General features: G+C 43.4%; 2 protein-coding genes across 14 annotated transcripts in view; one reads left to right on the plus strand and one right to left on the minus strand.

The window, feature by feature from the left end:
- Window positions 1–20,922, plus strand: part of LOC132359641 (cathepsin G-like) — a 29,958-nt gene extending 9,036 nt beyond the window's left edge. The window contains exons 2-13 of one of the 13 annotated variants that reach the window (XM_059914002.1): window positions 2,054–2,105; window positions 2,547–2,633; window positions 3,369–4,868; window positions 5,071–5,216; window positions 5,512–5,624; window positions 5,755–5,891; window positions 16,778–16,948; window positions 17,446–17,562; window positions 18,302–18,446; window positions 18,896–19,031; window positions 19,180–19,434; window positions 19,880–20,922. In XM_059914002.1, the coding sequence (XP_059769985.1) occupies window positions 17,508–17,562; window positions 18,302–18,446; window positions 18,896–19,031; window positions 19,180–19,434; window positions 19,880–20,041 (753 nt within the window). In that variant the 5' untranslated portion in view covers window positions 2,054–2,105; window positions 2,547–2,633; window positions 3,369–4,868; ... (3 more) ...; window positions 16,778–16,948; window positions 17,446–17,507 and the 3' untranslated portion in view covers window positions 20,042–20,922. The other 12 variants (XM_059914013.1, XM_059914003.1, XM_059914008.1 and 9 more) reach the window with 12 other exon arrangements.
- On the minus strand, window positions 2,814–5,619 carry CMA1 (chymase 1). The gene is made up of 5 exons (XM_059914015.1): window positions 5,541–5,619; window positions 4,774–4,924; window positions 3,898–4,033; window positions 3,424–3,678; window positions 2,814–2,957 (listed from the first exon to the last, which is right to left on the minus strand). Exons 1-5 carry the CDS (start codon window positions 5,596–5,598, stop codon window positions 2,814–2,816), a joined length of 744 nt encoding a protein of 247 aa, XP_059769998.1. The 5' UTR covers window positions 5,599–5,619.
- Window positions 20,923–26,608: the final 5,686 nt, after the last annotated feature.

The raw sequence follows: 26,608 nt of genomic DNA on the forward strand, positions 1-26,608 counted from the left end.
GACCTGCAGGCCCATGATGCTTCCCACTTTGTCCTAAGGCCTTGGGCTCAGGAGAGCTCTCTGGGTTTTTGTCACAAACATGATTTTGGTGTAGATAAGAGGGTACAAGGGATAGAGACTGCCAGAAGCCATGGGACTGAGGATCACCTTTAGGGACACTTCTGATGAATCGATATTGGCTTATCTGTGACCTGGCCTGGTTTGGGTAGGTGTGGGGATGGTGGAAGAGATGGAAGGAAAGGAGAAGGTGGACGAAAAGTTAGAAAAGGAGAAGGAGAAAGAGAGAGGGCACTCATTTCCATAAAGCATGGCTCTTTTAGTTACTGCAGCTTTCACTGGAGTTACATGGAGTGAGTAAAGTTAAAAGCCATGTTGCTGTGAGTCCGAATTTTTAGGAAGAAAATGCCTTCACCAAGGGAGGTGGTAAAGGCTCCATGAACTGGCAGTTGTGACCATCACCTGGCCATTTTGGGCTCCTCATATCAGTGGACCAGCAGGCAAAGAAAGGAGGTACTATACTGGCTGGAGTAATTGACCGTGATGCCTATGAGAAGCTAGGGTTGTTGCTGTACAAAGGGCGAAGAGAAGAGCATGACTTGAACCCAGGGGATTTGCTGGGGACATCCCTTGTACTTTAGTGCTCAGTGATCATTACAAATGGGCAACTAGTCAAACCTGTCAAATATAAGGCAACTAAAGACTCAGCCCCCTCAGGGTTAGAGGTCTGGGTAACCCCAGCAGACATATAACCCAGGCCAACTCAAGTGTTGGCCAAAGGGGAGGGAAATCTAGAATGGGTGGTAGAGGGGTGAGATGAGAAATATCAATTAAGACCCGGGAACAGCTGTAGCACAGGACCCTGTAGCTTGATTTGCCAACCATCTTTAGGTCTTTTTAGGAGACTGTGATTGGCTATTAAACTGAAGGTTTGAACTGGTACCTTCCCTCTCAGGAAAGAAGGATGGGCATCTTGTTCTCAGGCAAGATCCAGACACTGTAAGAAGGTGCAAGTGGATTTGGGTGGCATAGGGAAGGCTTCGTCAGGACCATTTTATCCACTACCTCTGATCAGCTCAATCAGCTATACTTCCCAGCTCACACCATTCCCATGGGTATAAATCCCTGGCCACCACTACCTTTGCTAAAGACAAAAGAACGTCTGTGCAAGGCACTAATTGACAAGGAGAGACCACCATGCCTGTGCACTGACCCAAGGGCTCCCATGAAGGCTTAGCTTCTTTAGCCACATCCTGGATATGGGCTGAGTGATGCGATCTGGAAGTGCAAGGGTATTTACCCCCCACAGAGCAAACCTTGACCAACGGGAGAATGAATGGGTGTATGTGCTTATGCACAGGTAGGTCCATGTATGGTACTGAGTCAGCTATAGTTAGAATACCAGGGGTTTGGAGCCAGCATATAAAGGAAATAAAGATAGTTATTAATCCTAGCCTCTAGAATAACCACCATAATTATTTTGATGTTAATTTCTTCTAGTTGTCTTTCTGTGCATACATACAATATATAATTACAAAAATTGAGATTCTACTACAGGGAGATATTTATGTTGCTTTTAAAAAGCATTCTATTACATTGCATTTTCCTACATGATTCAATGTTTTGAAATAAATTTTTAATAACTTCAAAATATTCAATCATATGAATTTATTATTTAAACTTTGTTCCATGGCTGGGAATCTAGTTTTTCTACTACTGAAAATGCTGAGATTAAAATTTTTATTCATAAACTTTTGTGTATATCTCTGATTCTTTATTAAAGATGAATTTCTGGGAAGAGTTCACTTAATTGAAGGGAATCACCATGCTCTCAGAAGCGAGGAGTGGTATCAGCCACAGGCTCCTGCTGTGTCTGTCCCTGTCCCGCCCTTTTTCTCTCCTCCAGCCAGTCCCTCAACTGGCAAGAGTTGGAGGCCAAGCAGGCTCTAGGCCTTCATCTTCCTGCTGGTTACGGAGCAGCTGTTTGTGGCTGTCGTTCATGCAGAACTCGTGATGCTGTCCCTCCTCTTATCTGTTCCATGTTTTTGTTTTGCAGAAATGAGTGACAGATGATCTTCTCTGCCTCTCAGATCAAAGCTCCACAGATGGTAGGTCTTTTCCTATCGAGGGGGACTGTGAGGAGGGCCCAATGCGGTGCCAAATGCATCTAAACTGGGGGTTCTCAGCTGAGGGTGATTCCTGCCCAGCTCCCTCACCCCTCCCCAACCACAGCCCCAGGGGACATACAGCAAAGCCTGGAGATGGTTTTGATTCATAAGTTGGTTGAGACGAGACTGTTGCTACTGACATCTAGTGGAGAGGTCAGGGATGCTCTAAACATCCTACAATTCAAAATGTTCGTAGTGATTCTGAATATCCTTAAAGATAAATCAGAGTTGGTGTTGAGTTGACGATGAAGGCAAGGAAGGATCTGGTGTAATTTCTTCTTTATGTTGGAAATACGGGTCCTGCCTCTCCAGGGAATCCCTTTCTCTTCTTTCTTTCCATTTTTCTTCACCGTTTCCTCTCCGTCTCTGTCTCTCTCACAGACACATCACACACCCACCCCTTTCAAGGCTTATGGAGTGCCTGACGCTGGGAGGAGAGAGCAGCAGAGAGAGGAGACACACGCTCAGGTCTGGAAGCAGGCATTTATTGGGAATTATTGGGAATTCTGTGATCTGGAGGAGGCTTCCTGAGGTTTAGGGATGTGGTGGGACTTGAGCAGGAACCAGAGGCAGATCCAGAGTGAGTGGCACAGAGAACCTGCTTGGATCCGGTTCCAGATTTCCCTTCAGGCTGACCCAGGTTCCAGGTTAATTCTCTTTCAGGACCTTATTGATCCAGGGCCGGTAATGGGAGATCCGGGTGAAGATGACAGGGGGCTTTGCATCCGACTGTCCATAGGAGACAATGCCCTGGGCTACCCCAGCGCAGAGAAGAGGGCCCCCTGAATCTCCCTGTGGGACAGAGAGGGAAAGGGAGAGAGAGGGGAAAGGTGAGCCAGGGAACCACCCACTCCTCCCCATGGTCCCAACTCTGAGTTGGTCAGACCTATTGGGTTAGCCAAAAAGTTCGTTCAGATTTTTCCATAGCATCTTATGGAAAAACCCGAATGAACTTTTTGGCCAACCCAATAGCATCAGTGGCGGGAACCCTGGTTCCTCATGAGGTTCTGTGTCTCTGTCTGATGCTGCTTCTTGCTTTCCTTCCTGGCGCCCCATGACCCTGTGTAGCAGCCTGGGAGGGATAGTCAGAGACTGCATGGGGCCGCGGCAGGATGATCAGCACAGGGACGTTTCCAGCTCCTCAGTCCTGTGATCTCAAACTTTGTCACCGGCTGACACTCTTCTGACTCCTTCTCCTTCCAGGAGATGTCCGGACCCTGGACAGTGATTGTGGAGAAGACCGTAGTCTGAGGATCACCTTAAATGCAGATTTTGTCTTCTGGGGATTGCCCACGCACAGTGGGAGATTGTGGTCAAAAGTAGTGAAGTGTCTGCAGGCCTGGGGCTCCATGAGTCTCAGCTTCACCTCTTGCAGAGTGTTGGAGCCCGGCTCCTGAACATTTGTTCTTCCCCAACCAGCCACCCGGCACATTCTCCCGGGTGGGATGAAGTTGAATTGGGGTGGAAGGGGGAGTGTCCCCACGGCCAGGGTCAGGTTGGCTTTCCCCTTCAGCTGTGAAGGAAACGAGGGCTGTCAGAGCTAGAAATGGGCTTGGGGGCAACTGGAGGCAATCAGGGAGGGACAGGGCAGGTTGCTTCACATTACAGCCACTTCCAAGGGGGGAGTTGAGGGGCGCTGTCCAGGGGCAGGTTGGGGAAATGTCAGGGCAATGGGACCTGAAGGAGAAGCCCTGGAGAACAGGAAGTGGAGAAGGGGAAGAAGAATTTCCACCTTCAGTAACATGATGTCATGGTGAACAATAGAGTCATTGTATTTTGGATGAGGGAACTGTTTTACGACTTCAAGCTTCTGCCATGTGTCTTCTTTCTTTTTTATGTTATGGGCTCCAAGGGTGACCATTATAGACCTTTGTGAGGGAGAAGAAGGACAAGGTAAAACAGTGACAGTGTGATTTTCTCCTGAGATATGCCCATTCTGAGAAAAGGGGACAGAGTCTCTCCCAGGGTCAATGATTTCTTCCCAGCCCCCCTTATCTGGGCCACTTGTGGTATTGGAGGGGCTCAGGTTTTACTCAGGGAAGAGCTTTCCCAGGGAACAGAGACAATTTCCAAGACCCTTGGGACTTGCTGGGGACTGAGCAGGCCATGGAGGACCCAGGGGACAGGATTGGCATTCCCTAATCAGGGCCAGCCCTTTGGAGCCAGAGGTGTCAGAGGGAAGGGGGAAGTGCTGGTGTTTCAGGTGGGTGCTGTTCTCTGTCTCCCATGGAAAGGATGGGTTCAGGTCCCTGGGAACTGAAGGCCAGTGTTCCTGAAAAGCACATAGAGGAAGTGGCCCAGAGAACTGGGTGGGACCCTGAAGAGTGAGTCCATATCTCATGTGCTGGGGTCGGGGAGAGGGAGCTACTTTTAGAAGAGGGGTGCTGGGATGGGGTCGCCTTTCCTTTGAGGGGAGCTGAGCTCACAGTGACTGAGTGTCAGGGGAGCTATTCAATTATGAGACCGATTTCCTTAAGCCCAAGTCTTTCCTCTCCTTGAAGAGACCCAGACCCAGGAGCTCCCCCTCAGGCCCCCCAGGGGGTGTCCCTGGTTGCCCCTCTGGCTGTTTACCTCCCATTTGGAGATAAACAGGACCCTGTTGTCTCACTTTCCTGCACAGTGAGCAGCCGTCAGGACAAAGTCCCTTCTTATCAGGAAACCACCACAAGCCACCAGCGTATCCTGGGGAGTGACAATTGCCAGGTGGGCCATGTAGGGGCGGGAGTGTGGCTTGCTCTCTGTGCCCCCGATGATGTCGCCTGGAACAGAGAACCCCAGGGCTTGAACACAGAGAATGCACAAGCTGGGTTAAAGTTGGGAGAGGCTTTTTTCGAATGCATCCTCCTCCTGTGATCTGCCCATCCTCCCTCTCTGGTGGCTCTGGTACCTGCTCTTCTTCCTCCAGGCACGGCAGCCAGCTCGGCCTCAGATGCCATGCCGTCGTGTTTCACCTCGGATTTCCCCCACTCCCATTCTGCACCTGCTCGACTCTCCTCTGTCACCGTGCAGGACAAGCTCTCCAGGTTCCTGTCTCAACCGTCTTCATAGCCCGTGAGTGCTCACAGATCGGCCAAATTACAAGGCCAGAAGGTGAAGGCAACACAGGACTTTAAGCACAGTGTCACACGTTATATAAAGAGATGACACCCCCTTCATCCTGCCTGCTCTGGGCTTTCCCCTCATCAAAGTGGGGTTCCTTGTTCCTGGGAACTACCACAGGCTGCAGAGAATGGGTGGCCACAACCCCAGTGGAAACTTCACTCTGGGCTCTTGGGGAGAGATCTGGGGTTCTGTTTAAGAGTCAGCTACTTTCAGACTAAAATCTTATTTAGTCTTGATGCTGCAGCTTCCAGATGGAATGACCCCAACACTCACCAGCTTCACCTCTGGAGCAGAGGAGGAAGAGCAGCAGGGGGAGAGGAAGATGATGCATCTTCTCAGAGCGGCCGTCCAGGACAGGTGCCTCTTCTATTTTCCAGTCTTGGGTTTATAACTCCCAGCAAGTGAAGGCAGGGCAGGGCTGGTAACCACAGGAACTGCATGGTCACCTTTTCTTCTCTCATTCTGAGCTGGTTATCTTTCTAATCAGAGGTTCCCCCAGAGATGCCCTCTGTTTTGCTGGAGACAAGGTTGAGTCCTGAACTCCTGAGTCTTGGCTTCAGGGATGAGCTCTCAAGCCTGGTGCCTCATCTGTGGTGGGAGATGGAGGGATCATGTCTTTCCCAGGTAGGGAAGCTCATTAAAGCCCCATCAGAGACATGGGTGGGGGAAAGTCTTTACACTGCACATTCAGAAAGCGCATGCACTTTTACGGCCATGACCCACAGTAGGAAATACATTTTGCAAAACGACCCAATGCATATACTATATTTATGTGTGTGTACATGAACATAAACTTACACACATGTGAATGAATCAAGAGTTTCAGGAAAAAGCTATTCGGGGTCTTTTGTGTTTCTATACAAATTGTAAACGTTTTTGTTCTAATTCTGTGAAAAATGCCATTGGTAGTTTGATAGGGATTGCGTTGAATCTGTAGATTGCTTTGGGTCTACATAGTCATTTCCACAATACTGATTCTTCCAAATCAAGAACATGGTATATCTCTCTATCTGTTTGTGTCATCTTTGATTTCTTTCATCAATATCTTACAGTTTTCTGAGTACAGGTCTTTTGTCTCCCTAGGTAGGTTTATTCTTAGGTGTTTTATTTTTTTTTGATGCGATGGTAAATGGGATTGTTTCCTTAATTTCTCTTTTTGATCTTTTGTTGTTAGTGTATATGAATGCAAGAGATTTCTGTGTATTAATTTTGTATCCTGCAACTTTCCAGAATTCATTGGTGAGCTCTAGTAGTTTTCTGGTAACATCCTTAGGATTCTCTAAGTATAGTATCATGTCATCTGCAAACAGTGACAGTTTAACTTCTTCTTTTCCAATTTGGATTCCTTTTATTTCTTTTTCTTCTCTGATTGTCATAACTAGGACTTCCAAAACTATGTTGAACAAAAATAGTGAGGGTGGACATACTTGTCTTGTTCCTGATCTTAGAGGAAATGCTTTCAGCTTTTCACCTTTGAGTATGATGTTAGTTGTAGGTTTGTCATATATGACCCTTATTATGATGAGGTACGTTCCTTCTATGCACACTTTCTGGAGAGTTTTTATCATAATTGGGTGTTGAATTTTGTCGAAAGCTTATTGTGCATCTATTGAGACAATCATATGGTTTTTATTCTTCAATTTGTTTATGTGGTGTATCACACTGATTGATTTGTGGATATTGTCTTCACTGGGTTTGGCATCGAAGTTTTGCTAGTCTCATAAGGGAGATGGGTAGCATCTACTCTCCAAAAGAAATTGTATACCATTCTTTGAATTTTTTTTTTTTTTTTACATATTTCCAGTGAAGCCATGTGAGCCTGGGGCTGTACTTGCTGGAATATTTTTGAAAATGGAATCAATTTATTTAATGTTTATAGGACAATTTAAACTTCCTGAGTATGTTTCTTTCAGTTATATTTCCTAGAGATTTGTCAATTCCATGTATAACTTCAAAATTATTGGCTTCCCAGTGACCTGTAAGGTAACATAGATATGATTTATATATAAACATATATCTACCAGATATAAACCCTTTCTTAATTCTCCCACCCTGTGGCTTTACTTTTCACTATGTCAGTAGTGTCTTGGATAGCCTCATCCACCAGAGGGCAGACAGCAGAAGCAAGAAGAACTACAATCCTGCAGTCTGTGGAAAAAAACCCCATCTACAGAAAGATAGACAAGATGAAAAGGCAGAGGGCTATGTACCAGATGAAGAAACAAGATAAAACCTCAGAAAAACAGCTAAATGAAGTGGAGATAGGCAACCTTCCAGAAAAAGAATTCAGAATAATGATAGTGAAGATGATCCAGGACCTTGGAGAAAGAATGGAGGCAAAGATCGAGAAGATGAAAGAAATGTTTAACAAAGACCTAGAAGAATTAAAGAACAAGTAAACAGAGATGAACAATACAATAACTGAAATGAAAAATACACTAGAAGGAATCAACAGCAGAATAACTGAGGCAGAAGAACGGATAAGTGACCTGGAAGACAGAATGGTGGTATTGCCTGCTGTGGAACAGAATAAAGAAAAAAGAATGAAAAGAAATGAAGACAGCCTAAGAGATCTCTAGGACAACGTTAAACGCAAAAACATTCACATTATAGGGGTCCCAGAAGGAGAAGAGAGAGAGAAAGGACCTGAGAAAATATTTGAAGAGATTATAGTCGAAAATTTCCCTTACATGGGAAATGAAATAGCCACCCAAGTCCAGGAAGAGCAGCGAGTCCCATACAGCATAAACCCAAGGAGAAACACGCCAAGACACATAGTAATCAAAGTGGCAAAAATTAAAGACAAAGAAAAATTATTGAAAGCAGCAAGGGAAAAACGACAAATAACATACAAGGGAACTCCCATAAGGTTAACAGTGGATTTCTCAGCAGAAACTCTACAAGCCAGAAGGGAGTGGCATGATATACTTAAAATGATGAAAGGGAAGAACCTACAACCAAGATTACTCTACCCAGCAAGGATCTCATTCAGATTTGATGGAGAAATCAAAAGCTTTACAGACAAGCAAAAGCTAAGAGAATTCGCACCACCAAACCAGCTCTACAACAAATGCTAAAGGAACTCCTCTAAGTGGGAAACACGGAGAAGAAAAGTACCTACAAAAACAAACCCAAAACAATTAAGAAAATGGTAATAGGAACATACATATCGATAATTACCTTAAACGTGAATGGATTAAATGCTCCAACCAAAAGACACAGGCTCATTGAATGGATGCAAAAACAAGACCCATATATATGCTGTGTACAGGAGACCCACTTCAGACTTAGGGACGCATACAGACTGAAAGGGAGGGGATGGAAAAAGATACTCCAAATGGAAATCAAAAGAAAGCTGGGGGGCTTCCCTGGTGGCGCAGTGGTTGAGAATCTGCCTGGCAATGCAGGGGACACGGGTTCGAGCCCTGGTCTGGGAAGATCCCACATGCCGTGGAGCAACTAGGCCCGTGAGCCACAACTACTGAGCCTGCGTGTCTGGAGCCTGTGCTCTGCAACAAGAGAGGCCGCGACAGTGAGAGGCCCTCGCACCGCGATGAAGAGTGGCCCCCGCTTGCCGCAATTAGAGAAAGCCCTCGCACAGAAACAAAGACCCAACACAGCCAAAAATAAATAAATAAATAAATTAATTAAAAAAAAAAAAAGAAAGCTAGAGTAGCAATACTCATATCAGATAAAATAGATTTTAAAATAAAGAATGTTACAAGAGACAACGAAAGACACTACATAATGTTCAAGGGATCAGTCCAAGAAGAAGAAGATATAACAATTATAAATATATATGCATGCAACATAGGAGCACCTCAATACATAAGGCAACTGCTAACAGCTATAAAAGAGGAAATCGACAGTAATGCAATAATAGTGGGGGACTTTAACACCTCACTGACACCAATGGACAGATCATCCAAACAGAAAATTCATAAGGAAACACAAGCTTTAAATGACACAATAGACCAGATAAATTTAATTGATATTTATAGGACATTCCATCCAAAAACAGCAGATTACACTTTCTTCTCAAGTGCGCACAGAACATTCTCCGGGATAGATCATATCTTGGGTCACAAATCAAGTTTCAGTAAATTAAAAAAAATTGAAATCATATCAAGCATCTTTTCTGACCACAACGCTTCAAGATTAGAAATCAATTACAGGGGAAAAAAAAAGTAACAAGCAGAAACACATGGAGGCTAAACAATACGTTACTAAGTAACCAAGAGATCACTGAAGAAATCAAAGAGGAAATCAACAAATACCTAGAGACAAATGACAATGAAAACACGACAATCCAAAACCTATGGCATGCAGCAAAAGCAGTTCTAAGAGGGAAGTTTACAGTGATACAAGCCTACCTCAAGAAACAAGAAAAATCTCAAATGAACAATGTAACCTTACACCTAAAGGAACTAGAGAAAGAAGAACAAACAAAACCCAAAGTTAGCAGAAGGAAAGAAATCATAAAAATCAGAGCAGAAATAAATGAAATAGAAACAAAGAAAACACTAGCAAAGATCAATAAAACTAAAAGCTGGTTCTTTGAGAAGATAAACAAAATTGATAAAGCATTAGCCAGACTCATCAAGAAAAAGAGGGAGAGGACTCAAATCAACAAAATTAGAAATGAAAAAGGAGAAGTTACAACAGACACCGCAGAAATACAAAGCATCCTAAGAGACTATTACAAGTAATGTTATGCCAATAAAAGTGACAACCTGGAAGAAGTGGACAAATCCTTAGACAGGTATAACCTTCCAAGACTGAACCAGGAAAACATAGACAATATGAACAGACCAATCACAAGTAATGAAATTGACACTGTGATTAAAAATCTTCCAACAAACAAAAGCCCAGGACCAGATGGCTTCACAGGTGAATTCTATCAAATATTTACAGAAGAGCTAATACGCATCCTTCCCAAACTCTTCCAAAAAATTGCAGAGGAAGGAACACTCCCAAACTCATTCTATGAGGCCACCATCACCCTGATACCAAAACCAGACAGAGATACTACAAAAAAAGAAAATTACAGACCAATATCACTGATGAATATAGATGTAAAAATCCTCAACAAAGTACTAGCAAACTGAATCCAACAACACATTAAAAGGATCATACACCATGATCAAGTGGGATTTATCCCAGGGATGCAAGGATTCTTCAATATACGCAAATCAATCAATGTGATATACCACGTTAACAAATTGAAGGATAAAAACCATATGATCATCTCAATAGATGCAGAAAAAGCTTTTGACAAAATTCAACACCCTTTTATGATAAAAACTCTCCAGAAAGTGGGCATAGAGGGAACCTACCTCAACATAATAAAGGCCATATACAACAAACCCACAGCAAACATCATTCTCAATGGTGAAAAACTGAAAGCATTTCCTCTAAGATCAGGAATGAGACAAGGATGTCCACTCTCACCACTATTATTCAACATAGTTTTGGAAGTCCTAGCCATGGCAATCAGAGAAGAAAAAGAAATAAAAGGGATACAAATTGGGAAACAAGAAGTAAAACTGTCATTGTTTGTAGATCACATGATACTATACATAGAGAATCCTAAAGTTGCCTCCAGAAAACTACTAGAGCTAATCAATGAATTTGGTAAGTTGCAAGATACAAAATTAATGCACAGAAATCTCTTGCATTTCTATACACTAATGATGAAAAATCTGAAAGAGATATTATGGAAACACTCTCATTTACCACTGCAACAAAAAGAATAAAATACCTAGGAATAAACCTACTTAAGGAGACAAAAGACCTGTATGCAGAAAATTATAGGACACTGATGAAAGAAATTAAAGATGATACAAACAGATGGAGAGATATACCATGTTCTTGGTTTGAAAGAATCAATATTGTGAAAATGACTATACTACCCAAAGCAATCTACAGATTTAATGCAATTCCTATCAAATTATCAATGGCATTTTTTACAGAACTAGAACAAAAATCTTAAAATTTGTATGGAGACATAAAAGACACCCAATAGCCAAAGCAGTCTTGAGGGAAAAAAACGGAGCTGGAGGAATCAGACTCCCTGACTTCAGACTATACTACAAATCTACAGTAATCAAGACAATATGGTACTGGCACAAAAACAGAAACATAGATCAATGGAACAGGATAGAAAGCCCAGAGATAAACCCATGCACCTATGGTCAACTAATCTATTACAAAGGAGGCAAGGATATACAATGGAGAAAACCCAGTCTCTTCAATAAGTGGTGCTGGGAAAACTGGACAGCTACATGTAAAAGAATGAAATTTGAACACTCCCTAACACCATATACAAAAATAAACTCAAAATGGATTAGAGACCTAAACATAAGACTGGACACTATAAAACTCTTAGAGAAAAACATAGGAAGAACACTGGTTCTTTTGTTTTTTTTGTTAAGAACACTGACATAAATCACAGCAAGATCTTTTTTGATCCACCTCCTAGAGTAATGGAAATAAAAATAAACAAAAGGGACCTAATGAAACTTAAAAGCTTTTGCAAAGCAAAGGAAACTACAATCAAGATGAAAAGACAACCCTCAGAATGGGAGAAAATATTTGCAAACGAATCAACGGACAAAGGATCAATCTCCAAAATATATAAACAGATCATGCAGCTCAATATTAAAAAAACAAACAACCTAATCCAAAAATGGGCAGAAGACCTAAATAGACATTTCTCCAAAGAAGACATACAGATGGCCAAGAAGCACATGAAAAGCTGCTCAACATCACTAATTATTAGGGAAATGCAAATCAAAATTACAATAAGGTATCACCTCATACCAGTCAGAATGGCTATCATCAGAAAATCTACAAACAACAAATGCTGGAGAGGGTGTGGAGAAAAGGGAACCCTCTTTTTTTTTTTTTAATTTTATTTTATTTTATATTTATTTTTGGCTGTGTTGGGTCTTCGTTTCTGTGCAAGGGCTTTCTCCAGTTGCGGCGAGCGGGGGCCACTCTTCATCGCGGTGCGCGGGCCTCTCACTGTCGCAGCCTCTCCCGTTGCGGAGCACGGGCTCCAGACGCGCAGGCTCAGTAGTTGTGGCTCACGGGCTTAGTTGCTCCGCGGCATGTGGGATCTTCCCAGACCAGGGCTCGAACCCGTGTCCCCTGCATTGGCAGGCAGATTCTTAACCACTTTGCCACCAGGGAAGCCCCAAAAGGGAACCCTCTTGCACTGTTGTTGGGAATGTAAATTGATACAGCCACTATGGAGAACTGTATGGAGGTTCCTTAAAAAACTAAAAATAGAATTACCATATGACCCAGCAATCCCACTACTGGGCATATACCCAGAGAAAACCATAATTCAAAAAGACACATGCACCCCAATGTTCATTGCAGCACTATTTACAATAGCCAGGTCACGGAAGCAACCTAAATGCCCATCGACAGACGAATGCATAAAGAAGTTGTTGTACATATATACAATGGAATATGACTCAGCCATAAAAAGGAACGAAATTGGGTCATTTGCAGAGACATGGATGAATCTAGATACTGTCATACAGAGTGAAGTAAGTCAGAAGAGAAAAACAAATATGATATATTAACACATATATGTGGAACCTAGAAAAATGGTACAGATGACCGGTTTGCAGGACAGAAATTGAGACACAGATGTAGAGAACAAACGTATGGACACCAAGGGGGGAAAGCGGCGGGGGGTGGTGGTGTGATGAATGGGGAGATTGGGATTGACATATATACCCTAATATGTATAAAATGGATAACTAATAAGAACCTGCTGTATAAAAAAATAAATAAAATAAAATTCAAAAATTCAAAAAATGTCCTGTGTAACCAGAATTTCATCTTTATTCATATATACACAACAAACATTTAATGTAGATCAATTTTTGCATTATTATTGATGGTTAGTGCTTTGTATATTTTGTATAAAATTGTTTTCCCAATGTTAAGTGTATAAAGAAATTCTCCTATATCCAAAGTTTTAAGTTTTTACCTTTAAATTAATTAATTTGAGGTATAGTGTTAGTCAAGTTTCATCTTTACTCACATATACCCAACAAATTTTACTATAAATTATTTTAATCATTATTAATCATTTTGAACTCATTTTTTGTTTCCATTATGTTTTTACTCATGATTCATTTGGCCCTTGAACAGCGTGGGAGTTTAGGGGCATCGGCCCTTCACCTAGTGGAAAATCCAAGTATAACTTATAGTTGGTCCTCTGTTCTGTGGTTTTGCTACCAACTATGGGTAGTGTAGTACTCTAGTGTTTACTACTGAGAAAAAGCCATGTGTAAGTGGACCTGTCCATTTCAAATACCTGTTGTTCAAGGATCCTCTGTATTTAGCAGTCTATTTCATTAGTTTTAAAAATATAAGGATTTTCTGCTCATATTCTTGTTATGAAATTCTAACTTAAAACTCATTGTGGTCTATGAAAAATGATGTATCATTTTAATCCTTTAAACATTTTTGAGACCTAATCTATGGCCTAATCTATGGTCAACATCTATATGTGCTTGTAAAGTGTGTAATCTGCCTTTGTTGGGTAAGATGTTCTATATGTGTTTGTTTTTTTCATCAGCTATTCATAAATTCTGTAACATTACTAATCAATTTATAAGATGTGCTTTAAAATCTTCTCAAATGACTATGAAGACATTTCTTCCTGAGTAGCATCCACTCACTGCTGCTGTTGAAAATTCTGCCTTTGCTCTGCCATTCATTTGAAAGCGTGTAATCTATCTTACTCTACTTGTCCTTAAGATTTCTGCTATTTCTATATAATATTGATTTCTAGGTATAGATTTCTTTTCTGTATTCTGCTTGAGATTTATTTGTATTTTTTTAACCTCTAACTGCATTTTTGTCATCAGTTTTAACAAAATCTGAAGCACTATCTCATTATATATTACTTTTCCCCCCCATTCTCTCTCTCTTCTTCTAGAACTTTAATTCAACATATGTTTCAACCTTCTAATTCTACTATTTTCTATATTTTTATCTTTATGCCTGTCTGTGCTCTATTCTTGACAATTTTTCTGAGCCATTTCAGGTTAGTAATTCTATTTTCATCTTTGTCTAATCTGTTATTAACTTTATTCACTGTGACTTTAATTTTGGTGTTTTCATATTTCTCACTTTTAGAAGTTGTATTTAGCTCTTTTTCAGATGTCATTTTTTTAAGGTTAATGTTCCCGGGAGTGCTTTTTTTTTTTTTTTTTTCCACACACACACACTGTATTTTATTTTTACAAGAGATAAATAAACTGACACCAAGCATTGTAAATGGATGACCACAACAAAAGCAACAGTGATTGCAATTACCAAACACGAAACACACTATGTCATAATATTGACATTCAGTCCAGTAATCCTCCACTGTAACAGCTCCTTTACTTTGCAGTAAAAATTGATTTGTATATTTTTTGCCTCTGAGTCCTTGTGGGATTTTTTTTTTTATTCAAACAGAAAGTCACAAAAATTATAATCATCCTCATCAGTTCACTCAGTCCCATGTACTTAGTTTTTTTTTTCATCTTGATCTTTTGTTAGCACTTCTATGAATTCATCAGTTTTCCATTAGAGTTCTGAAAATGCTTATTCATTCAGTTCAGCAGTATAGTCAGTTACCAGAAACCTGTACTTGTCAGAGTCTTTTCCATGAATTCCTTGAAGATGAAACCCTTTTATAGGAACATATTTGCAAAAGCATCAGAGTACACACAGAACTGTCTGTAAATGACAAAACACTTAAAAATGACCACGGTTAGAGATTTGATGAAAGTTCATAATAATGCAATTGACAAGGAAATTTAGTTATTTCTGAGATATACGTTTTAAAGTAATAACTAGAATTATGACATAACACGGGAGTGCTTTTAAAGCTTGTTTTTATTTCAGCATAATTTTTTTTGCAATCTATATTTTATTTTACTAATAGTATTATCCCAATAATTAAAGTATTTTTTCTCTTATCATCTATTGTATATTAGTCATGGTGTCTTATATCTTTGCTTGCTTGTTGATCTGTTTATATTTGACTATATGCTTGTCATTGTACTTGAAAAACAATATTCAGGTGTAATTCAAACACTGGAATTAAGTGAATTTCCTCTACATTTGCATTTGATTTTGCCAGCTACTTTGGCAAACAGTCCATAACAACATTAATCGAAGTTCAAGGTATGGGACTCCATGAAAGTCCAGTACTATTCCCATCTTTCATGAAATTACATGCAAGCACTTGCCCATTAACTCTTCTTTGTTACTTTGAGTGTGTAAACTTTTCAGTTCCCAGCTTATTGTGAGGAGGGTTTGACTAGACCTGCTTGTGTGGGTCTTGGTCTTTGATTTGTTTTTTTTTTTAATTTCTTTTTAATTTATGTTATTTTAAAAAATTTATTTATTTTTTTAACATCTTTATTGGAGTATAATTGCTTTACAATGGTGTGTTAGTTTCTGCTTTATAACAAAGTGAATCAGCTATACATATACATATATCCCCATATCTCCTCCCTCTTTGATTTCTATACCTCTCACTTTATATGCTCATTAAAACAGAAGTTCGAATTTTGTGGGTTCAGCAAATTTCCACAGAACAATAGTAACTGTCTAACTGGACACCCATTATTCCTTCAGTTTTGGCCTGGTATTCACTCCTACATTGGCATTTCTTCAAGGCTTTTAAGGTTTTTAGCCATTTTAAACAGGTTTCTTTCGGTTGTTTTTGGTGGGAAGATCGGCATGAAATCCTAGTCACTGTTAATGAAATCCCCTATCCACATCTCTATTCAGATCATTGGGAGCATATATATTTGACTTCCATTTCTTCGCATGCTACTCTTTATCCTTTACTTTTTAAAAAAGTTACATTAAAGTTTTTAAAATAAAATAAAGTGTTGAAAATCTTTAATTAACAATAAATTAAAATTACCCAGATGCTAAGGCACTAATAAAGCTGTTATACTATTTTCGTTTCTTTTCCCGTTTTCTGCATATTACCTTTCAGATGCATGAAGAAATTTCATGAGGTTGCAATCATAAACCGTGCATTAGAGGAAGGATTAAGTTCTTGGCAGCTCTGAAAATAAGCTATAACCTGTGTATATTTATATATAGGGAGAGGATCCTTAACTTTTATAAGATTTTCATGTGGGCTTATAATAATCCATAGAAGACTGAGAATTGTATTAGCTTTCAATTCTGATACTTTTGCAAAAATTTTACTATATTGTAGTGCTTTCTGTGCCAACAGAGAATCTTCTAAGTATTGTTGAGAGCGTCTCACAGCCCCGTGTGTTGCTCTGCAGGACTCTGCCGTGCCTTTCTCTCAATGATGAATGCCTGGGTCCACTTCTTCATGTGTTACAGGGAGCACAGCAGTGAGGGACCTCCTTCTTAGGAGCTATCACCCCTGGGGCAGAGATGGGATTAGGTTGATGGGTCTCTTATACCATGGATGAATAGGATCTGAGATGTTTTTCCACCAGGGTCTGATGGCTGGCAACAAAATCAAGTCACTAGGCCTTTTCTGCGTGCAGAGAACCTTCTGGAACATAAAGGCCTTCGCCTTGAGTAGGAAGCAGGAAAACAGAAGTCGTCCACAGTGTCAAGATTTCACTGAGAGTTTGCTGGGGCTCAAGTGACCTGAGAGCGTAATGGTCAGTGGCAGAGCCTCATTCTTCCCTTTTCTTTCCCTGACAGTGTCCTGTCCTCCACACACTCAGGAGAGAGAGCTACTCAATCTGCATGACAACTTCTAGAAAGAAGTGGGAGCAGCAAGGGTCTCAACAGGGGGCTAAGACCAAAGGGTGAAGACATGCAGGCTCCAGTCCCTGAGGGAGAGGAAGGAGGAAATAGACAGCTCCCAGCTTTGATGCTTGTAGGGATTATTGAATTAGGTGGGTTTGAGGTTCTGGGACACAGTGACCCAGTCCCCATCCCTGTTGCCCTGGGTTCCCATTTCCACGGCCAGCACTGACTCAGCAGCTGTGCGGGATATTGTGCTGAAGGCTTGGGTTACTATCTTTCCCCAGATCACTGGCAGTTGGTGGGCAAGCCTCTTGGGCAGCCTTGGGTGATGAAACCTATCACAGCAGCAGGAGAATGGGAATGCGAATTCTCAAGCCCCCACCCGCACCCTTCCTTCCTCTTTCAGGGGCTCAAAGTCTGGCAGGAGGAAGCACCAGCAGCAACTGACTGGGCAGACTTCCCAGGAAGATGCAGCCACTCCTGCTCCTGGTGGTCCTTCTCCTGCCGCCCAGGGCTAGGGCAGGTGAGTGACCGTCCCCATCCTCAGAGGCCGACCCCAGCCCATAGACTCTGGAGCCAGACCACTCAGGCACTTCCTAACTCTGTATCACTGGGCAGCTTGTATGAGTTCAAAGTTCCTCAGCTTCATCATCTATAAAACAGGCATTATGTCAGGCCTACCTCAGAGAGTTGATATGAGAGTTAAATGACTTAGTGTACATAAAACTCTTGGAGTCGTCCTGGCACGTACTACTTGCTATATAAACATGCTCTCTGAACTCAGTCTGCAGCTCCTGTGGCAGAGCCTTGGAGATAAAGATACAGCAATAGCAGGCCCGCCAGCTCATCTTTAGAGCCCTAAATTCATGAGCTGACCGTGAGCTGGACTCACAGGGATCTGGGAGGCTCCCTGAGGAAGAAAGTACCACGGAACTGCAGGGAGAGGCTGCGCAGAGGGCTCCGGATTTGCCGTCCCCACAGCAGAGGAACCTTCCTCATTATGGGAGGCTGCAGCTGGCCTTGCCTTGTGCGGAGGTGGGAGGGAGCTGAGGCCGGGATGGGGAGCCAGCAGCGTTTCCTGCAGAATCCTGGAGCCTCCCCCCAAGGCTGGTGCCCTGCAGACCCAATTCTCATGAACCACCAGCTTCTCCGGCCCCTGCAGCACCTCTCCTGCCTCGCCATCTTCTAACCTTCCTGGAGCCACCAAGCTGAAGCCCACACACCTGTCAGTGCAGAGATAAGTGCCTAATGCTTCCTTCCAGGGCAGATCATCGGAGGCCAAGAGGCCAGGCCCCATTCCCACCCTTACATGGCATATGTTCAGATCCCAACTCCACGTCCGAAAACTTGTGGGGGGTTCCTGGTGCGAGAAGACTTTGTGATGACAGCAGCTCACTGCTTGGGAAGGTGAGGCACTAAGGGGCTTCTGGGCACCAGCAAAGCAGTTCCAGAAGACTTCCTGAGAGGAGCGATTGAAAGCAGGGTTCTAGCAATAAAGGGGTGAAAAAAGAGCAGGTAGGGCTTGGGGGGCAGGGAGCAGGCCAGTGTAAATGGGGAGAAAGCAGGACCTGATCAAAAAGAGCAAGATGGGGAGATGGAAGGCACGCATTGGGGCTCAAAATATGAATTCAAGCTCCTTTTTTATTGTAGGGGAGGCCAAATATAAGGTCCCTGGGTTTCCCACCACCCCCAGCTCAAGGCTGTAGAGGCCAAGGGCATAGAGCCCAGTCCCAGAGCCCTCCTGTCCCCACGTTCCCTTGGCTGAGGTCTCACCACCCTGGGCTGTCACGTGACCTGCATCGGGGACTGCAGTTCCTGCAGCTCAGACCTACCTCTGGGCTCCCTTTCCTTTGCAGCCAAATAAGTGTCATCCTGGGGGCCCACAACGTCCGTAGGTTGGAAAGGACTCAGCAGCGCATACCGGTGCTCAGAGCCATCCCCCACCCCAGGTACAATCCGCAGAACAACCAGAATGACATCATGTTACTGCAGGTACCGACCCTCTGGTCCTTCACCTGGGCTGCTCCCTCCCAGCTTGGGGGACCAGGGAGGGGGAAGCCGAGCAGACTCCCAGGGTGGTGGTGGGCGTGGGGTGAGCACGGCATAGACAGTCCCTGAGTGCCTGCGTGCTTCCTGCCAGCTGAGGAGCAGAGTCAGACGTAATCGAGCTGTGAGGCCGGTGGCTCTGCCTCAGACCCAGAACAGGCTGAGTCCTGGGACCCTGTGCACCGTGGCCGGCTGGGGCCTTGTCGGCCTGGACAGGAGAACAGACACTCTCCAGGATGTACGGATCAGAGTGCAGAGGGGTGAGGAGTGCAGTAGACTCTTCATGTTCTACACTGACCGAACACAGATTTGTGTGGGCGACCCAAGAGAGCGGAAATCCGCCTTCCTGGTAAGACCACGGGCATCTGCCGACACTGTCCGAGACAAAGGGACGTGGGCAGACTGGGCAGTGGGGACAGACTACATCCCCATGGCCTCAGTCTGGCCCAGACCAGAGTGAGGTGGGGGACTTTTCCCCATCAATCCGGTCTCTGGGGGAATAGCAGGTGCACCAGACACAGGACATACACGTGCAGCGTTTTCCTGGGGCCGGTGAAGGTACCTTGACCTGGGTTGTTCTGGAGAATAACCATAGCCAGGGCTGAAGCCCAGTGATGGAAAAATCCAGAAGCTCGACTTCTGCTCCCCCTCCCCCTCCCATCTCACACACAGCCAGCAGTGGAAGGAGCCCACCCACCCCTGTCTTCTCTGAGGGCGGGCCTTAGGGCCGCAGGAGCGGGGAGGCCTGGAGAATGGAGGCCCGGCTTAGTGTCCCTTCCTCTGGTTGCCCACAGGGGGACTCCGGGGGCCCCCTTGTGTGTAACAACGTGGCCCAGGGCATCGTCTCCTACGGAAAGAGGATTGGGACTCCTCCAGCAGTCTTCACCAGGATTTCCAGCTTCCTGCCCTGGATACGGAGAACGATGAGACGCTTCAAAGAGTGGGGGCTGGAGTGACACGCCCTGTCACTGACTCCCCTTCTCTGGGGCAGAGCCCAGATCCAGGGCGGTTCCCAGAGCCTTAATAAACATCCACATCTAGAGTGGAAATAACCGATTTCTCATTTGTTCATTAAACATGATTCAGTACACAGCAAATGTGTGCCAGGACTGAGTGTGAGCTCCTCCAGGAAAGTGGGGTCTCTTCCCCAGGACAAGTGAATCCCCATCCCCACCATCCTGGGAGTCAGGGTGAGCTTCTCTCCTCCAAGCCATCCATTCCTCCGTCTCCCCTCCACCCGCTCTGGGGAGTGATGGAAGGACCTCTCTCTCCCCAGAGTAAGGCTCCTCATTCTCCACCCTACCAGAGACTCTCCTTTAGGTATTAAAGTGTGCCCCAAAACTGTGTGCCATTGGCGTGGGTAGGACAGGCAGATCAAAGAGAGAATTGAAATTCCATACAAGGCCCAATTTAACATATGGTAAACGATTCTCAAATCACTGGGAAACAATGAACTTTTAATAGACGACATTGAAACAAAATAGAGAATCATTGGGGAAGAAAGATAAAGTTGGGTCCACACTTCTCATCATAATCCAAAATAACACTCAGATGGAATCAAAGATCTAAATGTAAAAAAATCAAACCATACAAGTACTAGAAGAAAGGAAAAAAACGGTTTACTTTCTTAAAAATATCTAACAAAACACCCATATCAAAGCTGCGCTATTCACAATGGCCAAGAGATGGGAGCAACCCAAGTGTCTATGGACAGCCAGAGTTTCTGAAACCTTTACCCATACTAGCCCTGACTGTACTATAGACCAATGTTCTCATTTTCAATGTGATGAGGGTCTCCTTCCGGTTTCGTTACTCTAAAATTATACAATACGATATGTTGGCTAAAATAACTTGAATTTATACTAAAGATTAGCTTATGACTGATACATCAATATTATATTCAAATAATAGATTTCTGAAGTCACATAGTTTAAAACCGTGCTTTTAGCACCTCAAAGTAACTGTAAAGAATCAGCTGGGAAGTTCTTCTATGTTCATCAAAATGGTAATTACTCCTCGCAGTGTGACATTTCCCACCTGAATTTTTGCAGTTTCCATAATCTTGAATAATCACTGAACACATAGCAAAGCAACTGATATGCAGAAATGCTTTGGTAAATTTGATCATTCTTTTATAGCTATTTCTTGCCAGAAAGTCATTTGCCTAACATTCAGTGTAAGTCACTTATCAATAAAATTTTAATCAATAACACATCTTTGAAATTACTCAGTCATTTTTCCTGTATTTGCTACCACCTACCCATAGGAATCCTCTCTTGCTTGTATGTTCTGGGGGAAAACAGTCTCATTGTGAAATGTTTGCATTGGCAGGTGGAAAGAATACTTGACGATGGAGGGGGGAGGAGAGAGCTGTGGAAGAGCCCTCATCCAGCCCTTCCTCTCTGTGACATTTACTTAGAGCCCCAGAGCACCGCCCAGGTCAGGACTCAGTCCCCAGGAAACTCCCAGGGCAGACCCATCTCTCCTCTAAGCCTCTCCCTGCCAGTCAGCACTTCCAAGGCAGCTCTCTGCCTCCAGCGGCCCTGCCAGAAACGTTTCTACAGACCTCACCATGCTCACCTCCAGAGGACAATTCCCTTCATGATCATCCCAGAAGCCAGTTCCACCACTTCTCACAGCTCAGCAACCTCCCCCGATAAGTAAACCTCAGCAGCAGAGCTTTGGCAAGAAAGCATTTTGCACACCAAAAACTAGAGTAAAAGAACACAACTCCTCCCACTTTCTTTCTCCACTTTCCACCTCTGTGTCTTGGAAGCCCTACTGACTTGTCTGGAAAGTCACAAAACCATGGCAAGCTCATGGACAGAAACCCCACCGGGAACTTCTCTCCTGACCCCATAGCTCAGGCAGACTTCCGGTCCCGCAGAGGCCTGGTGCCTGTGCCCTGGGGCAGAGCATCAGAGTCAGGAGAAGCTAGCCACTGGTGATTTGTCATAACTATAGCAACATCACAGAAGTGAGGTCTGGTAACCTTGATAATGGTGGTCTGAGTTTGTCTGGGAAATGGTGGGTGCCCCAGGGGAAAGCCACCTGAACCTCGGGTTGGAGAAGAGAGGGCAGCCCAGGAGCAGTTCCAGTAGCTCAAGGGAAATGTCTTTCTTATAGAAATGCGAAAAAACTCTCAGAAGTGGATGAAATCTTCCAAATACATTATGAACCATTTCAAGATTTTAGGTGGCATGACCCCCAGAACAACTAAAAACCCCATTAGACTGATACCCTATTAGGATTATGTTTTCAAGTTTCCACTGAATTTCCAGAAGTATAATTTTCTCTGGCTACAGTATGATTCACTGTTTTGTGTATAGAAAAGTTCTATATCATTTCGACAATCCAGAAAATTTGCCGTGTTAGTGCTTGACTGTACAATTACAACGCTGACTATTAGTATGTGTTTCAGTCGTAGCCAGCCCCTGATATGGCCTGAATGACCTCACCTCCAGGTATTCACACTGGAGAGTGAAAGCCTTTGCTGGCATGACAGTCATCACTGAGACTTCAAATTCCCAAGCAAGGAGAGACCAGATGACTAATGAAAGCCAGTATGAGTGCACCCACCTCACCTTTTCTACTACAAATAGATGTGAAGCATGGTGCCCAAATTGTCACAGAGGAGGAAACGATCCACAGCAAATCCCTGTGGGGAAAAACAACCCACATCCTGATGGAGACAAAAGACCCAGACCAGATAAAACGGCAAGTGCCCCATGGTCTGCAGGATGGGTCTGGTAGACCAGCTGTTTGTCAATCGAGTTTCATCATGTCTCATGGTTTTCAAATTGTGGAACTGCCTAGAAGGGAAAGAAAAGAAAGAGATCAAACCTCCACCCCACACCATTTAATCAGAGCTGTGCATCTGTTTTAAATATTTGGCATGTGTCCAAATTTTACTTAAGGAAAATATTCATGACTGTAGAAAGAAAAATTTTGAAATACACTGATAGACACTAACCATTAAAACTACAAGGGCAGGTAGTGACCAACACAGCCATGTGGTGTGTTCTCCACAGGAACTGGACCTGGTCTCCCAACTCCCAGCCAGCACTCTCTCAATCAGAATGTACTGTTCTTCAACTCTATCCTCTCCCAGTCCCTCTGGCCACAGAGCCATTCAGCCTGCTGTTCTTAGACCTATTTGTATCACGGGACCAAGTGATCATCCCATCTGTTTCTTTGAAATGAAATCTCTCTCCTTGGGGCTTTCCAGTCATCCGTACGTCTCAGTAAATTGATAGTGTTTGACTAACCTGAGTTTCTTCTGGAATCTCTGTATCCTCTCTTGTGGAAATTCTCCTCAGAGCCTAAGGCTGGGACCTCCTAGACCAAGCCACAAGTTGAGTGTTCTCAAGCCTCATGCCGAACTCACCTGTCAGGCAATGAAGAATACCGGACCAGTGGGAGAAGATCCCATCCTCCACTCAAGGGAGTGGCTCCACTGAGGGTTAGGACGAGGGATGTGGTTTCTGGAGGCAATTCCACAAACATTTCCTCTGCATCCGCCATTCTTCTCAATACAGTGAGTTTTATAGAAAGGCCAGAGGAGGATGCCCAGGTGGGGGCAGTCACTTTTAACTGGGGCTCTTCTTTCCTTGAAAACAAGAACAGAGGCCGTTCCCAGGCTTCAGGCATCTTTCAGTTGTCCCAGATGACGTCGATACTCCACCCAGATGAGGAAATTTGCTTCTCATCTCTTTCTTTAGCTTACAAAATGACCAAAAGCATGGAGCATTAGGCCTCTCTAGCGTACCTGTACATTCAGGAAAAGGTAGGAGGAACCTTGGCTTCAACTTGGTGGTCAGGGGCAGAAGGATGAATTCAGGCAGGCTTGTTTGCGATGACTTGCCCCCTCCCCAGCTCTCCCTTCATCCCTTCCTCTTTTCTTTCTTTTTTTTTTTTTTTCCTTCCTCTTCTCTTACAGTCTCCATTTGTATAGGTTTTGTCTACTACTTATTAAGGTGTAAGTGATAAATGAGGTATAAGACTGATGATGTGACCGTGCTCAAGACTCTTGCATTTATTTAAGAATCTCTTGCAAATTCATAGTGACACAAAGTAGAATGGTGATTCCCAGGGGCTAGGGGGAAAGGGTAATGGGGAGTTACTGTTTAGTGGATTCAGAGTTTCAATTTGGGAAGGTGAAAAATTTCTTAAGATGGTTAATGGTGAAGGTTGCACAATGATGTGCATGTACTTAATGCCATTGAACTGCACACTTAAAATTGGTTAATAGGTAAATTTTCCATTAGGTATATTTTACCACAAAATTTAATTAGTAATTTAAATAGTAATGAAAAAAAAAAAAGAATCTTTTGCAATTCAATTAAAAAATGCCCTAATGGTAGAAGATGTCATTTGGAGAAAGTGGTCAGCTACCTCTTCTGCACATGGACAGCACTGTTGGAGCTACTTTTCCCTTAAGAGCACTTAGGTTTCTAGATCAAGGAGAAGAGGCCCCATGTCTGAATGATGTCATAGACCCCAGAAGTAGCTCCATCCCAGCACTTCTCACATGTGGACGTAACACAGAAGAAGCAGCTGTGGGAGAGAATGAGCCAGAGGTGCTATCTGAAGAGAGGGCTGGACTGGAAATAAAATGATGAGATCTAGGATAGAAGGGAAGGAGGCATGGGGGAAATCTTGCCCATTCTTCTGTGATACTTTATCCTACTTGGAGTTCACTGAGCTTCTTGGTTTTGAACATTAATGCTTCAGGGTTGTTTTTTTCCCCATCAATATTGTGAAATCTTCAACCGTCTCCCCTCCTTCTGGGACTCCCTAAACATATGTTGCATGTAGTGTCCCACACATCTGACACCCTGTTCATTTTCCCTCTTCCTTTTTTACTTCTGTTCACTGAAAAGTTCTGAAGCAATTACAAATTTGTTAGTGGTAACTTCACAAGAGCAGCCAGCTGCTCTTCTGGAACAATCGCTAAGCTCAGACACCGGTGCCTTTTGCCCTTGGTCTGTGCAGCAGAGCTAGATGTGGGCCAGGTGAGATAGGAGGAAGAGGGGAGTGGAAGGAGAGCAGAGAGAGACAACAGCTGATCACTATTATGTGGGTCCACGGGGAACCCTGGGAGAAGGGAGGCCTGAGCCATGTGTGGGGTGGAAGTGGAGTCCAAGGTGGAGTCCAAATAGCTCAGAGGAAAACTGCCTATCATCAGAAAGATGTGATAGCACTGCCAAATGCACAGGAAACCAGCTGCAGAAACTGTGAAAACTCTCATGGTTCTATGTGACAAGATTCGTTAAAATGATAAACACCTGCTTTGGGCTAAAATTATAGTCTATCATCTTTGATTTTCTATACTTCCCAAATATCATAAATAATATTTTATAGGTGCGTTAAAGACCAGTGTGTCGACACAGTTATTTAATAAATTACTGCAACATTGCTGAGCATACTTGTGGTTTGCAAATTGGCGGTGGGGAGGAGAGGTAAATCATCAAAGATAAGAGGCAATATATCCCCTTTAAGGCACTGTCATTCTTGAGGCAGAGAATGAAAATGAGAAGATACATGTTCTACCTTGTGGGTAATGACTGAGCCAATAGATGCAAAAACAGCTTAAACTTTATGTTCAGTTTGAGATAAGATTCCAGAAGTCTTCTCATGTCTGTACTAAATTATAAAAGAACAAATAGAAGTAATCTAAACTGTCTGGCTGATTGCCTGTATTCTAAGTAGAATCGTAGCTTGGAACTTGCCCTTCTAAAGTCTGACAACCCTAAGCACCTGTGTGCAGAGAACTGCATGAGCAAACATGCCTGGTTCCTCATCAGGAGCAAGGCGCCTTGGGGGGCAGAACACTTGCCCACATCATGGTCTTCCCTGGAGCCCAGATTACCTGGGCCAGGTGGGACAGGAGTGACCTGGAAAACTTAGAATGAATGACAAAGTGTGTTTATCCTCTTTCCATCTCTACCTGATGCTTCCCAACTACTTTAATATTGGGGTCTTTTAAACGTTTGAAATATCAACAAGTTGAGAATAATACTGGCTTTATAAGGGCCACCTGGGACTGGACCACACAATAAATTCAGGTGCATTTGTCTGTCAAACCCCTCTACTTAAACTCTCCTATTCTGTCATCACCTTATCTTCCTGGTACTCTCATCAATACCCCACCTCCACTTCATCCTCAATCTCTGGTCCTCACCCCCATCCCCAACAGTTTGCAGTTGCCTGAAACTACCAAGAAGTTGGTTAATGGCTAGGCTCTTGGCTAATGTGTTTTAGGACAGACTTTTTCTTGGTACTTTTGCATTTAGAACAACAGCAAAAAAACTCTTCAGCTATTAAAAAAAACTCTGAAGCTCTGCAAAGAGTATAATTGGATAGTTGTATGCTTTTTTTTTTTTTTTTTAGGAAGTAGACAGTTACCTAATGACAAACAAAAGGCATGGTGGGGTCAGATTTATGGTCTTGGAGGATTGAGTTTAGAGGAAGGGGACACCATTTCTGATTAACGCCCAAACCCCCTAAAGCCCTTCCTCCAT

This window comes from Balaenoptera ricei, chromosome 2 (genome assembly GCF_028023285.1).
Source record: "Balaenoptera ricei isolate mBalRic1 chromosome 2, mBalRic1.hap2, whole genome shotgun sequence".
Lineage (NCBI taxonomy): Eukaryota > Metazoa > Chordata > Mammalia > Artiodactyla > Balaenopteridae > Balaenoptera > Balaenoptera ricei.

Bases quoted from the DNA above. Each gene is read 5' to 3' on its own strand.
- CMA1 (XM_059914015.1), bottom strand. From the start codon at position 5,598: ATGCATCATCTTCCTCTCCCCCTGCTGCTCTTCCTCCTCTGCTCCAGA. The intron at 4,925-5,540 runs GTGAGTGTTGGG...TCTCTGTTCCAG, and splicing joins CTGCTCCAGAGGTGAAGCTG to GCGACATCATCGGGGGCACA. The intron at 4,034-4,773 runs GTGAGACAACAG...TCCCTCACAAAG, and splicing joins GCTGCTCACTGTGCAGGAAA to GTCTATAATGGTCACCCTTG.